The sequence below is a fragment of the Idiotropiscis lumnitzeri genome, chromosome 1 (assembly GCF_059441095.1).
Source record: "Idiotropiscis lumnitzeri isolate Australia: NSW breed Sydney's pygmy pipehorse chromosome 1, RoL_Ilum_1.0, whole genome shotgun sequence".
NCBI classification, from domain to species: Eukaryota; Metazoa; Chordata; class Actinopteri; order Syngnathiformes; family Syngnathidae; genus Idiotropiscis; species Idiotropiscis lumnitzeri.
Window position 1 is genome coordinate 22,781,780 of NC_142391.1, and position 13,334 is coordinate 22,795,113.

Genomic DNA, 13,334 nt, shown 5'->3' on the forward strand with positions numbered 1-13,334 from the left:
ATAAAAAGTACATCTTTGTTTACATGGTAGCCTTTAGCATGTTAGCATAGCCAGATCGCAGACACGTTTATTGCTGCTGCATTGGTGATAAAAAGCGTAACAAAGACAGCTGGAAGGTCGTTCTTTTAAAATTTTTCACATTACGTCATTTCATTCTTTACTGCTAGCTAGCTGACTAACTTAACTTAATCAACGTTTAAAATTATTGTTCGTTAAACAAAAGACTGTCAGTGGTGTGTTTACAAAGGGAGTTTTTTTTTTTTAATTTTATTCTTGTCCACTAATTGTTTGATGGTCTGAGAACAAGCAGGATTGTTTAATTTTTGTCTTACTAATTTTCTCGACAGTGTGCAAGTGAGATTTAGTTTCTTCTTTGCTTTGTCACCATTACGCAAACCTCAAAAGAGTAACACACAACTTAAAAAAAAAAAACATTTTGGCGAAAATTGAGACAATTTTTTTGTAGCATGGAAAAAAAAATCAATTTGTTTTTTTAATTCGCAGACCATCATCAAAACAATTGTTTTGAGTCATTTTTCATCTGTCTTCTGCCTCCTCTTGTTTTGTCTTTTTCGCTGCGTCGTCTGTTGCTCCTTAAAAATTTGCGTTTCTTGTCGAGGTCGTGGAGGGTTCAGTTTGGGGCATTCCTGCTCTTGCAGACCGTGGTTTTCCTCTTCAGCGCTCACGTCCAAACATAGCAAAGCCAAAAGGCCGTTAGCTTGAAAACGGTCCACTGTGCGTCCCAAACAAAAACATATATGCTGCCTGTTCATTTTATTTATTCATTTGTTATTTTTATTTTATTTAACCAACCTGCGTCAGCGTCTGCGGTCCTGACCCGCTTGTCTTGCTTTTGCAGGGCAACAACAACATGCCACAGACACCGCATAGTGCCGGAGGCTACAACAAAAACCTCTACCAGGCCAAGGAGGAGGTCTTCTCTGGACTCTACTACCATGACAACAACCTGACGTCTGGATCCTTGGAGGCCCTCGTACGACACCTGCTCCCCACAGTCGACTATTATCCAGATGTGAGTATTTTTGGACTGCAAGAGTTTTTGAAAGTTTAGCCCCTAAAGCCTCGTAGTGGGCATTTGATGGAAATTCAACATCAATATGACGTGAAAAATTCAATTGATGTCAGATTGAGGTTACATTTGGCAGCATATTTTTTGGAGACCCAAGAAGACCCTCAAAAAAGTCTTACGAAGCCATGCCTGAAATGACACAGGAAGTCTGCTATTTGGATGCAGCTGTTTTGCAATTATTCGTTTGTTTTGTTTTTGTTTTTCTAAATTCATTCCCTGAAGCTTGTTTGATTTGGCGTAACATGAAATTTGGTAGACTCTTAAGAAAAGTCTGTAGAAGTCATGTCCAAAAAAAGATCTGGAAAGTGTGCCATTTTGATTTGAAGTAGCTGTTTTGAAACTTATAATGCAACTGCAGTAATAAGTTGTAAAAATTCAGATGACAAATCCAATTCCATTTGTCAACATGACATTTTGTAGCCATTTATATAGCGAGTAGACCCACAAAAAGTGTCAAAAAGCAAATCTCGAAAAGACGCAGGAGGCCTGCCAAGCGGTCATGTTTAATTAAATCCGTCTTTTTCTGTAAGTCCGTCGGAGGATTTGAGAATGCAGCCTCCAAAGCCAATTTCACGTCGCACCATGACATTTGCTATGCATGCCTACTATGAGTAGACCAACAAAAAAGTCTCAAGAAGCCGTGCTCGAAAAGACACGACAGGTGCCGCACTCCTTACACCCGGCTAAATAAATACAAAATTAAACTAAAAATCAAACTGTGTTGTATACCTTTCAGTCCCACAGACCACAATGACAAGTGTCCTATATTGTTTTTATTTCACCGATCACAACACCATGCGTATGTGAGTGTGTCTGTTTTTTTTAATTAGATTTTTTTTTTCCTTTATTAGTCTGCTCATGCGGCACATGCTTGTGATGTGGAAATTATGTTCTTGACGCTGATTGGCTGTCGCTGACGAGGGACGGACTGGCCCCAAGTGGGTCGGCCTGAAATACTGATAGGAGCTTAGTGACGCACTGATGATGCCCACCTCTTGTAGGCATGCTTATCATGAGTAGACCCACAAAAAAAGTCTCAAGAAGCCATGCCTGAAAACAGACAGGAAGTCTTTCATTTTGGTTTGAAGTTCCCATTTTCCCGACCTTTTGACCCTTTCCAGAGGTCCGTCAAAAACGGACACCTTTTTTTCCCCTTCTCTATTTGTGACCTGATTTGGTTCTTTGGCCACAGAGGACGTACATCTTCACATTCCTGCTGAGCTCCCGCCTCTTCATCCACCCGTACGAGCTCATGTCCAAAGTGTGCCACCTGTGCGTGGAACAGCAACGACTCGGCGATCCTCAAGCCGATAAGGTGGGCACTGCACCCCGGATCGTAAACTGACACCATTCTAGTTTAGCGAACCCGACACTCACTGATCTTTGGTACTGTTCCAGATACGACTGAGGAAGATCGCTCCAAAGATCCTCCAGCTGTTAACGGAGTGGACGGAAACCTTCCCTTACGACTTCCGGGATGAGCGAATGATGCGCAGCCTGAAGGAGCTCACGCATCGGCTCTCAACTGGAGACGAGGTAGGGGACATGGGAAAAAAAAAAAAAAAACGATTCTAATAATGCTAAGCTAGCCTGCTCGGTTAATGTCTTCACAGTGTTAAGCCATAAAACAAACAGACGTCTTTCTTAGCTTCAGCATACTAGCAGCAGTTAGCCACCTGTTAGCATAGAGTCACCTGTTAGCATTGTGCTACGAGTTAGCGTGACATATGCTGGTGTGTGACTTTCTGTGTGTTTTATCATGGGAACCGTTTGTTTGTTGATTGTGTGTGTTTTGGGGGTGTTGGATGCTAATAAAGCAGCAGCAGGACGAGTGTGTAAAGAGCAGATGGGGAAGAGAAACATCCATCTGTCAAAACGGGAGACCCCACCCACCCCGCCCCCAACTCCCATTAGCGCCAACAAAATCCCCCATTGTTTGGTGAGCAGGTTTCACATGACATGTCATTTTTAATCTCTAAATCAATACGTAAAACATTAAAAGCTATGTCTTTGAATGTCATTAGATTAGATGATAGATTTTTTTTTTATTGAAACGTATGGTATTTAAAATTTCTATTCTTTTAACCATACTTTTCAAATATATTATCAATCCGCTGGTTTTTCATTTTGTTAAAAAAAAAAAAAATGACACCAGCACATTGACTGCAATGAGCTCCCTCCAATCACATGTTTGAGGAAAAGTGACTCAGCTTTAACGGAAAAAAAAGTCTGGCAGTCACAAGACAAGCAATCTGAATCAAATAAAGGAATCTTTTAGAACATGCTGTCCACGTACGAGTCAAACCCTCCCCAAAAGTTCAAAATTGGCCTGAAGCAAATCCGGCTCATCCGATTTGTGCTTCTTGTTGTTGCTGTTGACTTTTTGGAGAACATTTTACGCACGTTGCGAGGATGCGCAGCAGAACATCTGCTGTGATGTGCGCCCCGTTCGCATCCCGGCCGAGTAAAACTGTCATCATGGCCGCCGGAGCTCCTTTGTTGGCTTTTGCTGAAAACTGATGCTACAGATGATTTCTACTGCTTTCTTCAAAGCCACTCGGAAACCAATCTTGGTTTCCAGGACAAGCGTGATAATGGGAGTCATCCATAGGACTGAATTTAGAAATAGGACTCAAATATTGTCATATTGTGACTGCTAAAAAATACAACTTTAAAATTATAATATTATGGAAAAAATCTAATATGATATTGAACTCTTGTGATTTTTCTTTTCCATATAACTTAAAAAAAAATAAAATAAACATGAGTAACAATTTTAGCATTTTACACCTCTTAAATGCAAATTTAATCCGGTACTATTGTGACATATTGTGACTATATGACAGTCTTCCAACTTTTTTATTAAAAAAAAAAACTACAACTTATAAAATTATGACTTTTTTCTTGAAGAAGTACAATCTTATTCTTCCAACGTTGGCTTGTTCCTCAATTTTTACCAGCAGAAATAAAAAGACTTTTCTCGTACTATTACAACTATATTTGCCTCTGCATTAGCGTTAGCCTAATAGCATAGTGTCACTGTCCCGTGAAAAACATGTATATCTAATTTTGTCATTTTTTAAAAAAAACATTAATGTTAGTAGGATGTCGGTATAATGCAGAAACCCAATTCTCGTCATGATAAAAAAAAAAAAAATGAAATAAATGTTTTTCACAGGAGAACGATAGTTGCTCGTGTCATACATATTTAAATGTGGTCTGAAATCAAGAAAAAAAAAAAACCAATTGAACAAGCAAGATAAGTTTAAGTTTGAAATAACAATTTCGAACCAGAACATTGATATTTTTGGTCATCGTTGTGATCGGAAGCAAAAAACAAAAAAAACAAATTGCCTGACGATATCCAGCAGTCTTGCTCTGTTCAACGCAGGTCAGCTCAAAGTCATCAATTATTTTGTCTCACGTCACTGCAATCCAGTCTGACCACTCCCAATTGGCTCAAAATGTCATCACATGGTCACACCCTGGAAAAAAAAAATCAAATTGCAGCTGCTCCTCCCCGGTGGAGGTTGTTGTTGCCGTTGTTGCGAACGTTTGTTTTTGCAGACTTTGGAAGCCTGACTTGGTCTCCAAGTTGTGCAGGATGTGGTGGCGAGAAATCCACAAAGTTAAACATATGTGCACCCCCACCCTTTTTTTTTTAGCCCCCCCCCCTTATGTAACCAAGTTAAGTGTGTCAGTGCGGGAATGATTATCTAATCTTGGCCTCGTCCGAGCGCAGGCCACTCGTGCCTTTTTGGCCCCCGAGGCCAGAAAGCCCAAGGTCTGCATGTCCACTGGTGAGGCCGTAGCGATCCCGACGGGAAGGCGCTTGCGTAACTGACCTCGAGGACGTTGTTAAGCTGCACAAATACGGGCGGCGGCGTCTTGTGCGAGCGGTTTTTGAGGTTTTGGCCCAGCTCGGTTCACATGTCAACGCTTTCAGACTATGCTTGTTATAAAACATCCGCCCTCGAGGTTGTTTAGCGAGCGGCGGCTTTGCCTTTAGTCCAAAACACCTTGGACCGAGCCAGAAGGGGGAAGGAGTGGATATTGGCTGAAAAGGTTTTGGATCGAGGCACATCCGAAAGTCATACTTGCATACAATGAACCTCTGAGTTTTTGCCAATATACCGGTTGGTGAATTTTTACTTTTGAAGAGGCGTGATACAAAAACCTGCAACTAAATTTCAACCCTCCATTCTGCGTTCCTGAAGCTTGCTGGGCAATGACGGCTAGTCAGTAGAGGGCGCTAGAGTGTGAAGATGAGCTGAATTCATTCTATATAGATAATAATGTCGAAAGTTGTTTCGTTCACCTAATTTATGATGCACTTCAAAAGTTTGAAATCCGCAGTAGCTCCTCTTAAACGCGATAGATGAGAGCAAGTTGGGGCACAAGCGCTCGATTATTCACCTGCTCCTACAGTGGCACGTAAACCCGAAAGAGTTGCCACTACAGACTGGATGCGTTTCCCCCTGTGGCAGATTTACAGGAAGGCGGTGAGCCAGCTGAGCCAAGGTTTGATCCGGAGGTTGACGGTTCTCAGCCAGTACGAGGAGGCCCTGGTCAAGATCAACGCCACGGTGGCGGAGCGCCTCACCATCCTTAAGGCTAAACCTCAGGCCTCCATCCACAGAGACATCATGTCCATCAGCAATGACCCCTTCACGGTGGCCCAGCAGCTGACCCACATAGAACTGGTGAGAACAAAAACCTGAACACAGCTCACTGATCGGTGGAAAGTTTTTTTTATCTTGGAGAGTCAGGTAAAAATGGGTTGCAGTAGCCTTAAAAGTGATCCTTTAGAGTCAATTCCCGTTTCCTCTCTGCCGAGAGGCCGAAGACCAAAATCTTATCTTGTCAGTTTCAGTAAGCCTCGGACCGCCAATACTCAAAAGGTGACACGCCCATTTTTGGGTACTCGCTGCCTTGTTGCTGCTCAGAGGATATTGACGGCTTCTGTCTCCATCACAAATCTCCCAACAACACCACCCACGTTTATTTAGTCCTTGACCCAGAAAACCATCTGGGAAAAAAATAAATATATAAATCATGGTTCTTCTCTGTCCAGTATATTGTCCCTGTTTCCTCTGTTCAGAGGCAAAAAATCTTGACCCCACTTGGAACCATTTCCTAGTCCCCCGCCACCCTCATTTTTTGCCCCCGACTTCTCCAATAAGATTATGCATGCCTCTCTCGTCGCCCAACTCTTGAAATCAACAATGTGAACATAAGTTCCCCATATCTGACTGTATCATCAGTTTTACGAGCAGTTTCAAATCGCTCTTGAAACTGAGCGAAATAACAGTAAAAAGACTGTTTGGTTTTATTTAAGGATTCAGGATGTTGTTTTTCCATTTCTCAGGAGAGACTCAGCTACATCGGCCCGGAGGAGTTTGTGCAGGCATTTGTCCAGAAAGATCCGGTGGACAACGACAAGGTATGAAAAAAAAGAAGCCGTTCCCTGAATAGGTCAGCAGATAAGGCATCCATGATGCAATGTTATGGCTGTGGTTTGACCGACTTTTCGGGGTTCAGACGGATGTAGAGTTTACACGACGTTGGGCGACCGTCTCGGGTTCACACGGGTGTCAGGTGACACCAACAGACAAAAGAAATATCCGCTTCTGAGCTCGTGAAAATAGAACAACACAAAAGCGCTCTCGCCCAGCAATTTCCTTCAAATCCCGGCGGGATCTTGGATTAGATGGGCATCGCTTAGCAACCACAGTTAGGTAGTAGAGGGGGGGTAGATGAGCGGGCGGGGGTGCGATAGACTGGTCCGAGACTCTTCAGGCTGCTAGGCAACAGGCTGATTTCCGATGCGAGGTAATGAGGGAGGGAGGCAAGGTTGCCATTGTGCCTCGGGCCAGCCTGCCTCGTACGCTCAATGAGCCCAAAAAGTGGAGGAGGGTGTTAAGGGAACCCAACTCCCCACCCTCCAAGGCGGGTGGGCCCCCCTACAAGAGGTGACAGGCGTAAAGCCAATGGAATGTGTGCAATTCAATGGAGACGAATCCTCCAATTACACTGCTCTCTATTGTTCTTCTGATTGCACTCAGTGATGCTAAGCTAAGAAGCTTAGCAGAAATTCAAAGTGTTGGTGATTGTTTTTGATGCAGAGCCACTTCAGTGATCACAAGAAGGCCGCCAACCTGGAGGCCTACGTGGATTGGTTCAATAGACTCAGCTACCTGGTGGCTACGGAGATCTGCATGGTGAGACGCTAAAGCTGTAAAAACGCAATGCTAATGATCAATGCTAACTCGCGGGAAAACTTTTTCTCCCCACATCCCAAATCCAAATGAATTTTAATGATGCTTAATTGTGTTGTAGTGACTTGTAAGTTGTGGCTAGTGTTGGCAAATGTTTAGCATTATCCATGGAGTGTTTTATTGTGACTTTAGTAACGCTTAAAAGGTCTGGCTAACATTAGCAAACATTTAGCATTAGCGTTGAAAACCTTCGTGTCAGAGCTTATGGTCTCTTCGCAAGCAGCTCTTCTCTAAGTGTTTTTGTTTTGCTTCTTGGCAGCCCATGAAGAAGAAGCAGCGTGCGCGGTTGGTGGAGTTCTTCATCGACGTGGCGCGCGAATGCTTCAATATCGGCAACTTCAACTCCCTTATGGCCATCATTTGTAAGTTGCTCGTCGGCCGCGCACCTCCTGTCCCCATCCGGACTGATGAGATTTGCACGTTTGATGTTGACCTCACTGTTTGGTCAAAGGGTGGTTCTGGTTTCAGGAGGCGGGGCGGTGTGTGTTTGTGTGTGTGCGTTTGTGTGTATGTGTGTGTGTTGGGAATCTGGTCAGCCTGCGCGATGTGGCGTTGGGTGGGGGTGCGTAAACAATCAAAGCAGATGGTCAACATTGCTCCGAGAAAGTCCAATCACACGAGAGAAGAGGTCAAGATGTTTTTCTTTTTTCTGGGGGGGCGTCGAGTTGGGGGCGGGGCCGTTCGGACCCCAGCTGTCGTTGCCTCGTTATTGCCTGAGTGAGCGAGGTGCAAATAAAATGGCTCCTGGGAAACCAGCAAGTGTTGAACAAAATGTGTGGCGATTTGGGTTCTGATGAGAATTTTTGTTTTGGGTAAGGGAATAACTTCTGAAGAATTAGTGGCACTAGAGTGGGTCCCCATTGGGGGCGTAGGTCCCATTTTATGGCAGATTGTACAGTCCCAACTAAAAATCAGTAAGATGAAGTAATATGAGTCTGAGGATAATGAAAATAAGTATTGTTATATTAACCATCTCACTGCCTGGCTGATATTAACTCTTTTAAAGTCTGCCAATTTTTTCCTTGTATTTTTGCACATTTGCACACATTAATTCATTGCTATATTCAAAAAGCCAATTTTTACTGACTTTTCTCTCTGTGATGAAGTTAGTATTGTACAACAGTCAAATGTTCTCCTCGTAATTCATTATTCTTGCTAGCGTTAAGGGACCAAAAAGAAATAATTTCGTTACTTATTATTAATCAGCTGGTTAAGCGGTTTTCGGAATTTTATTCTGCCAAATATCAAAATTGGCGTCAGCCTAATAAAAAGATACTTATCTGTCGGGCCTTGTTACAACATCGTTGTACGCATGCTCTTACACGTCAAAGCAAAAAGTCTACAAAAAAATTTTTTAAATCACAGACCATGTTAAAAAAAAAAACAAAAAAAAAAAGTCTGTTCAGTGATTTGATTTCATTTTCTTCCACAAGATAATATGGGGGGCAGAAAACGGGGTGCGTTGTTGCGCACCGATTCGGATTTCTCCATGTGTTGTATTTATTGATTTTTTTTTTTTTTCATTCCAGCCGGGATGAACATGAGTCCCGTTTCTCGCTTGAAGAAAACGTGGAGCAAAGTGAAGACGGACAAGTTTGACATCTTGGAGGTACGCCATTAGCGTTGTTGTCACGTCAACAAGACGAGGCTGTCCCAAGACTTTTGATCTGAACTGTGCATTTGTTATGCATCTCCGCAGCACCAGATGGATCCTTCCGGAAACTTCTACAACTACAGGACGGCGCTGCGTGGTGCCACCCAGAGGTCCATCACTGCCAACAGCAGCAGGGAGAAGGTGAGGACTAGCTTTAGCAGTTTAGCAAAAAAGGCTTGGGGGCAATTAGAATAAAAAAAAATATATATTTTTCTGTCAATCACTTTCCATTCTTGCCATGAGTGCACCAGCTTGTTTGTTTGCATTTCATAGGCACCACATCATTATTTAAATGGACTTTTTTGGGGTAATTTTTACCGGGCAAGTGCAGGCTGGGGGTGCACCATTCCTTTGTTTTTCCTTTAAATAGGCTTTGTTTTTAATTTCGTATCTTTTAGGCTATGTTGGGGGGGGATAAATAGTGGTGTACCAGCTTGTTTTTCTGCCATTCATTTTTTTTTTTAGCTGTCTGTTCCATATTGACTTTTTTTTTTGGTGTCTGCAGTGGAGAGTGGGTGTGCCATCCATCTTGGCCGCCTTAAAATCATCATAGTTTTTAATTGAAATCTTTGTAAGATGTGCGAGGTAGAGGAGGTGCACTTTTTTGTTATTTTGTCCTCAAATGTGCCTAAATTTTGGGGGTGCGTGGGAGCACTGGCTGCCTTTATTTTAAATGATTTTTTTTTTTTTTTGGAGGGGGGGCGGTTAACTCACTTATTGTTTAGTTTACTTTAAGGGTGTGTCCATGAGGCAGTGCGCCCATTTTAATATCAGGACAGAGATGGTGCACTCCATTTATTTAAAATTCTTTTAGTATGAAAGTAATGCAACTTTTTGTTGTTTTGCTTTAAAATGAGCTGACTTTATTTGTACTTTTTTTGTGGGTGTCTGAAAGGGAGCGAGGGGTGCTCCTTGTCGCTGTCGCCACCCTTCTTGCCCGGAATGTCCCTCTTGATCACGTTACGTTTCTAAGCAGTGGCGGCGTGATTTTAATATAAGCCGTGTCTTGATCCGGCGCTTGAGGATCATTTGGATATAATGTGCGTGCATTCCCCCGCGAGGAATGCCGACTTGTTTGCCGAGATTGGGTTACGCAAGCGGGCCAGAGGTCGGGGGTCACCAAGTGGAAAGTTCCAGCATGTCTGGTATGATCCTGATGCTGTCACCACTCACCAAAGAAAGAGGGGTACGGGGGGTTGCGGTGGTATTGTTTTTTTCTTCTCAGTTGTATCATTCAGAAAATGTTAAAACTTTTTTATATAAATTATTTATATTTATATATATATATATATATTCCATAATTGAAAAAGAATTTGTGAACTTATTCTTATTTTTTAATATTTTTACACATTTATTCCATGTTAAATTTTGTATTTTGGTTTAGATTTCTTAAACATGTTTTAATAATTATTCAGTCAAAAATAAATGTGTCTTGACAAATCTTTAATATTTGCATTTAAATCTCAACATGTATATCTATTTTTTTAAAAGCATGTTACATTTTTCATATTATTTTAAATATTTATTGTGACATTTTATGTTAATAATTGTAAATAATTTGGAGGACTGAATTAATATAATTATTTTTTATAAACAATTTTATTTTTTAAATTGTTTATGGCTGTATAAAATGTTGGATTTCAGTATTTAAAAAAAAAAAAGAAGGTAAAGAGGATCATAGGAGTGTTTGCGTTTGTTATTCACTTGTGTTTGAGTTTTGCTGTTGCTCACGTTGACATTTTCACATGAGACTCGGCAGTTGGTTCTGTTTTTGTTTGTTTGGTCACGCGGCAACAGCAGGCCGGGGCGTCCGCTCTGCTTACGCAACGCGCTGTCCTGTCCTGCTGCCTTTTCTTCCCCAAAAATAAAATAAATAAATAAAGACGACGTGGATCACAAACACCCACAACATGATGTTCGATGACCACAACGTTGCCGGCTCAGTTTTCCATTGCTGATTTTTTTTGTTGCATTTGACTCTTTTTGTTTGTCCGTCCAGATCGTCATCCCGTTCTTCAGCCTGCTCATCAAGGACATCTACTTTCTTAACGAAAGCTGCGCCAACCGGCTGCACAACGGACACGTCAACTTCCAGGTGACCCATCCCCCCCCCAAAAAATTGAGGCTTTTATTTTGGCCACGGGGTGGGGCTTAAAGATACTCCAGTTTCTTGAAACATCAACTTCCCTAAAAAGAAAAAATAGAAAAGAGAAGTAGTTAGTCACAATTTGGGTATTTTCCACTCAAAAGGACTTTATTTTTTTTTTTTGTCAGTCGTCATCATGTTGCTGCCTGGCAGCTTTCATTTCTTTTTTCTTTTTTTTCTTTTTTTTGGTGCCTTCATTTTTTTTGCTTTTGTGACTTGTAGAAATTGTGGGAGTTGGCCAAGCAAGTGAGCGAGTTCATGAGCTGGAAGGCTGTCCAATGTCCCTTTGAAAAGGACCGCAAGATTCTGCATTATCTGCTCACCGCCCCCGTCTACACCGAAGACGGTACGCGCACGCACACCCATAAAAAGTCGACACACCCCTCTTCAAATGTTAGCTTTTTGTGATGTCATTCAACAACAACAAAAAATCCCCATTAGTTTGTTTTGTTGTTATTTGTAGCATTGTGTCTGGCGTCATACGAGAGTGAAGGTCCTGACAACAACATGGACAAGGACAGATGGAAGTCGCTCCGGTAATTACCAGTGTGTGTGCGTGTGTGTGTGTGTGCGTGTTTGTTTGTGTGTGTGCGTGTTTGTTTGTGTGTGTGCGTGTGTGGGGGTGTGTGTGTGTGTGTGTGTGTGTGGCGGGGTGAGCATGTGCGTGTGATGTAATTATGATATCTACTTGTGGTAATGGTTAGGAAATCTACGACATTGTTTTTAATGTCTGTTAGATTACAAATGTCACAATTTACTGTATACGTGTATTTAAATACATTTAAACTGAATATGAAGTTGTTTTTTAAGTGCCTTGTTAAAGTTGAAAGTTGACAATCTACAGTAAATATACATTTATATATGTACTTCAATTTTGAAAACGTTAACGCTATAGTAAATACTACAATAGAATTGTAGTAATTCATTGGTTTGTTGAATTTTTATTTTATTTTAAAAAAAAAAAACCCAAATAATTCTTAATTTTTCTTTGCAGATCCACGCTGCTAAATCGAACATAAACATGAAGACCCCTTGTCATCCGAAAAGAAAAAGTATCCTCCATGTCTGTGAGGAAAACACAAAAGCTACTTTTCGTGTTAGCGTGCATTGCTACATTGCTAACGGCTTTTTCCACCTCTTTGTAAGAGATTTCTCGTCTCCTTTTCTACAATGTTCTTGCTTTAACTGGGCAGAGCTTCACGCTAGCTGCTGGTTAGCTAGCAAGTGTTGCGCCAAACAAAACAAGCTAACAAGCTAAAACAAAAACTAGCTGTAATTCTTGTTTTTTTTTTGATGAACAAAATGTGCAGGCTGCATTTCATAGACACCTCGGATGCGAGCTAAGTTAGCGTTGCATCACAGTGGATAAGCTACACGCATTAGCATCTTTATGCCAATTGTGGTTGTGTTTTCCCCTGCTCGTTGAGTTGAGAAAACTTTTGTCATGTAATTAAAGTTTTATTTATGCGTCTTTAAGTGGAGTCATGATGTCGCTAATGACCTTATTTATAACCTCAATAATGAGATTATCATTTCACGTTAAAATTCCTGCGAAGCTTTTATGTTTGTCATGTGTTTGTGTGAACGATGCATATGTTCTCTCTTTATTATCCTCATGAATGCATAGATGATTTTGTTGTCACCAAGAGAGAGTTAATAAAAACAAAGAAAAAATGACTTATTGGCGTTATTAAATGTCCTACCTGAGAAAAGGCAAATGTACTTATAGTGTTTTGTCAACAAACTGTTTAAGAATTATTTTTTTAATGAGTTTTATTTTAATATTTTAAAATTACATTTGTTTCTATTATTTTCACATACACATTTAAAATATAATCTAGTCCAAATTCTTACATAAGTGACTTCACTCATTTATATTTTACCTTTTTCATTTGAATCTATAATTGCGATATGCAAATAAATTGTGCACTATGATGTACAATGCATCTGCATCATAACATTTTTGAGAAATGGACTTGAATGACGTAATTTTGTATTATGTATGGGAAATCTTTATTCCGTTTTATATATTGAAAATGTATATTTGATTTAGAATTAGAATATAATAAGACGGCGGCACAGTGAACGACTGGTTCGCATGATGGCCTCACAATGCAGAGGTCGTGGGTTTGATTCCGGGCTCTGGCCTTTCTGTGTGGAGTTTCC

The 13,334-nt window shown here is 41.1% G+C and overlaps 1 protein-coding gene across 2 annotated transcripts in view; it reads left to right on the forward strand.

The window, feature by feature from the left end:
- rasgef1ba (RasGEF domain family, member 1Ba) overlaps nt 1-12,845 on the forward strand; it is a 35,618-nt gene extending 22,773 nt beyond the window's left edge. For both annotated transcript variants that reach the window (XM_088289981.1, XM_088289991.1), the window contains 13 exons: nt 860-1,033; nt 2,283-2,405; nt 2,489-2,626; nt 5,578-5,793; nt 6,459-6,533; nt 7,216-7,311; nt 7,628-7,730; nt 8,898-8,977; nt 9,068-9,163; nt 11,022-11,117; nt 11,391-11,514; nt 11,632-11,704; nt 12,163-12,845. In XM_088289981.1, the coding sequence (XP_088146107.1) occupies nt 860-1,033; nt 2,283-2,405; nt 2,489-2,626; nt 5,578-5,793; nt 6,459-6,533; nt 7,216-7,311; nt 7,628-7,730; nt 8,898-8,977; nt 9,068-9,163; nt 11,022-11,117; nt 11,391-11,514; nt 11,632-11,704; nt 12,163-12,187 (1,419 nt within the window). In that variant the 3' untranslated portion in view covers nt 12,188-12,845. The remainder of the gene's footprint in view (nt 1-859; nt 1,034-2,282; nt 2,406-2,488; nt 2,627-5,577; nt 5,794-6,458; nt 6,534-7,215; nt 7,312-7,627; nt 7,731-8,897; nt 8,978-9,067; nt 9,164-11,021; nt 11,118-11,390; nt 11,515-11,631; nt 11,705-12,162) is intronic.
- The last annotated feature ends 489 nt before the right edge of the window (nt 12,846-13,334 follow it).